The 2,969-nt window shown below is 37.3% G+C and overlaps 1 protein-coding gene across 1 annotated transcript; it reads left to right on the top strand.

Annotated features, from left to right (window-relative positions):
• The first annotated feature begins 1,075 nt into the window (after positions 1-1,075).
• Positions 1,076-2,624, top strand: LOC124685448. Its single transcript, XM_047219801.1, has 3 exons — positions 1,076-1,157; positions 1,556-1,923; positions 2,217-2,624. Exons 2-3 carry the CDS (start codon positions 1,570-1,572, stop codon positions 2,397-2,399), a joined length of 537 nt encoding a protein of 178 aa, XP_047075757.1. The 5' UTR covers positions 1,076-1,157; positions 1,556-1,569; the 3' UTR covers positions 2,400-2,624.
• The last annotated feature ends 345 nt before the right edge of the window (positions 2,625-2,969 follow it).

Here is a 2,969-nt window from a genome sequence, read left to right as displayed (position 1 = left end):
GAGTAGTATATACTAAGTTGTGTAACATCCAATTTTTCTCCGTATTTTGAGCTCCTTCTCGATTTTTTTCTGCTTGACACATCAGGATTTGGGATCCAGATCCTCCGCCTCGGTAGTTCCCACTAATTCTAACGCGGGTGTGATTTGGGTGTCCTTCGGGCTACAGCGTAGTGGCCAGCCAGTCGTGCAACTATCCCGAGTTCTTCTACGCATGTCTAAGTGGAGGGTACCTAGGATACCTATGTCTGTGGTATAATACTTTAGTCTAGCGGGGCGCCGACGGCCGCGAGCCTTTGCTAATTAGATTAATTATATTTGTGGAAGTGATATGCTTACATTAAATAAAACTTTCGACATAAATATTAAGTGATGATATCAGTCAGAAATCACCAAAGGTTCCATATATAAAAAATTGACATATGACAGCAAAATAAGGCTTTATGCCCCAATATCCTATAAAATGGAGGTCTTTTACGGATCAAATATATTTTGGCCGTTTATTTTTGTGGATCCAGCCACTTCGGTGCCAGTCTCGGTGCAGAGTTCGATTGCGCTTCCCCAACTTGAACACCACGGGCCGCGGATGGAGAGAAAAATGGGAAAAAAGGTAAGAAAAAGAGGAAAGAAAAAAAAGCCTTGTGACACTAACAACTGGAACACATGTGCAAGCAAAGATTTACGGATCACACTTTTTAGGCTCCTTCTGAGCCTGTAATGTTTTTTTAGGATTTTGTATACCATTTTACAGGCTTAATATTTAGGCATTTGTTAGATATACTCAAACTAGTACATACATAACAAACCCATCAATGGCTGGCGACAAAGTCTACAGGAAACTTAAGCCATCTCAGGCTGTGATCCACTTAGAATCGATTGAGACACATCTTAGTAACAATACAAGTTTACTGAAGATACCTAGCTGGATAGGGAATTTACTTTTTGAGACGATGCGATAAGCATGGATTCTTTTCCGATGAGGGGATAAAGGATTATTCTATTTTAACCATTGAGTTTTTTTTTTTCAAAATATGTTTACCATTGAGTCTAATGGTATAAATACCCAACGGGGTGCCTCTTCAAGTACTCATCCCATTGCACTCATATCTGCAATATCTCCTAGGCTGATCTCAATCACCACCTGCTCTATCTCCATACAGGTAGCTTGTTTTTTGTATCTCTTTTTTACTTAATCAGTAGTAGTAGTAGTAGTAGTAGCCAAATAAATTATTACGTACTAGTTTGGATAAAATGTCAAGTTATACAGGTTTATTTTTTTCCTTTCTACTGAAACTACTAATAATCATAAACATATTTTCCCGCTGACTTTTGTGGGAATACTATATTTACTCCATGAATTAGGAGGGCAACGTGCAGATGTATGGATACATGCATATGGTACGTAAACACTATAATAATAAGTCCAAAGTTGGAGATTAATCAACATATAGGATTACTTTATCTTGATTAATCTTTGAAATTTTTTGTCATGCAAAAACCATCTAGAATCTTAAAATCATCTACTATACCAGCTTGACTTAATATTTTTACATTTAAGGATTGACGCGGAAAATGGCATCAGTCCAGTGTGAGATGAAGGATGTGCAACTCACTTTGGAGGAGAAAGCATGTTTAGATGAGATGATCAAGCAAGCTGAGCGTTCCTTGGAGCCTCATGAACTGTTAGCGGGTGCTTTGAACAATCAAACAGTGGGCCCCCTGAGCATTGTGGCTACCAAGATATTTGCAGGACAGGTTGTCAGAAACTTCCCCAATCCTCTTTGCAATTTGGATGGGTTCGCCATGTCAGGCACGTTCGCGACAGGTGTCAAGGCTGCTGTGGTGTATTCCGCCAAAAACAAAGCTGGTGTTGAATGTGGATGGCTCCTTGCTTTTAACGATGCCAACAATTCTGTTGGAGTGAGGGTAAGTACACAATCATACACGCTCTTTTACTAAAAACTGATTATCATTTAATATTTTAAAAAGCTCAACTTCTTAGAAAAATAAAAATTACTAAAAAGGAAAATATAAAGTGATGAGATGATAACATGAAACATTATTTCTTTTTGGAGAAATAAGCTCAGCATTATAGGTGTGGTAATACAATGTGTCCGAAATAAAACACGTGGCAGTGATTTATTTTATTAGTTCCATTAATAATTTGAAGATTTTCTATAATTAATAATAATCGTGTCATCTTCTATGAAATGGGGCAGGTATTTGCTGAATGTGGCCTTAAAGGTAAATTCCGCAACATCAATTGGGCACAAGTTGAACAGAAACTGGAGAAATCTGGGACAATTGCTAAGGCGCATGACTTGGAGACTGGAACCTCACTCTATGCTGGCATTTGTGGCCCTACCGGGAAATCTGCTGCTGGTGCAGTATTCCTTGGTTAAACATGCTTGAGCAATAATGTACTAGATCTGGTGGAGAATTAAATATTGTAATAATGATGCAACCGTGTTGCTAGTAGCGATCATGTGTGATATGCTACATATTGTACCTTTTATTTTCAGTTCATCTTTTTTTGCACTTTGTAATAAATAAGGGCCGGTTACACCTTAGTGTGCAGAGGCCAGAAGGGTTGGTAATAAGAACTAGATCCACCGGATCATTATCTATTATAAATGTCGTATGATCTATGTGTGTATGTTTATTAACGTGTAGTTTGTCTAATTATGACATGTAATGGTATTGTATCTTTGATATGGCATGGTTTATACTTAGATAAAAAAGAAGATAAAGTGGTCTTCAAAATTTGAGTTGATTTTTTACACAACCAACATTGCTATTGCATATTGCACAATGGCACAGGATAGGACATCATTTCCTAAAGAATAATGTAACAAGACAGATTTAAATATAAATTTGGTGATTATTTTTTGGAGCAACCAAGGATAGGACAGCCTTTATCTGTAAAATACTTAGATAATATAGTGAATTCACTCCTACGGTAGGTAATAGTT

Source organism: Lolium rigidum, chromosome 1 (genome assembly GCF_022539505.1).
Source record: "Lolium rigidum isolate FL_2022 chromosome 1, APGP_CSIRO_Lrig_0.1, whole genome shotgun sequence".
NCBI lineage: Eukaryota > Viridiplantae > Streptophyta > Magnoliopsida > Poales > Poaceae > Lolium > Lolium rigidum.
This window is presented reverse-complemented; position numbering and strand designations above follow the sequence as displayed.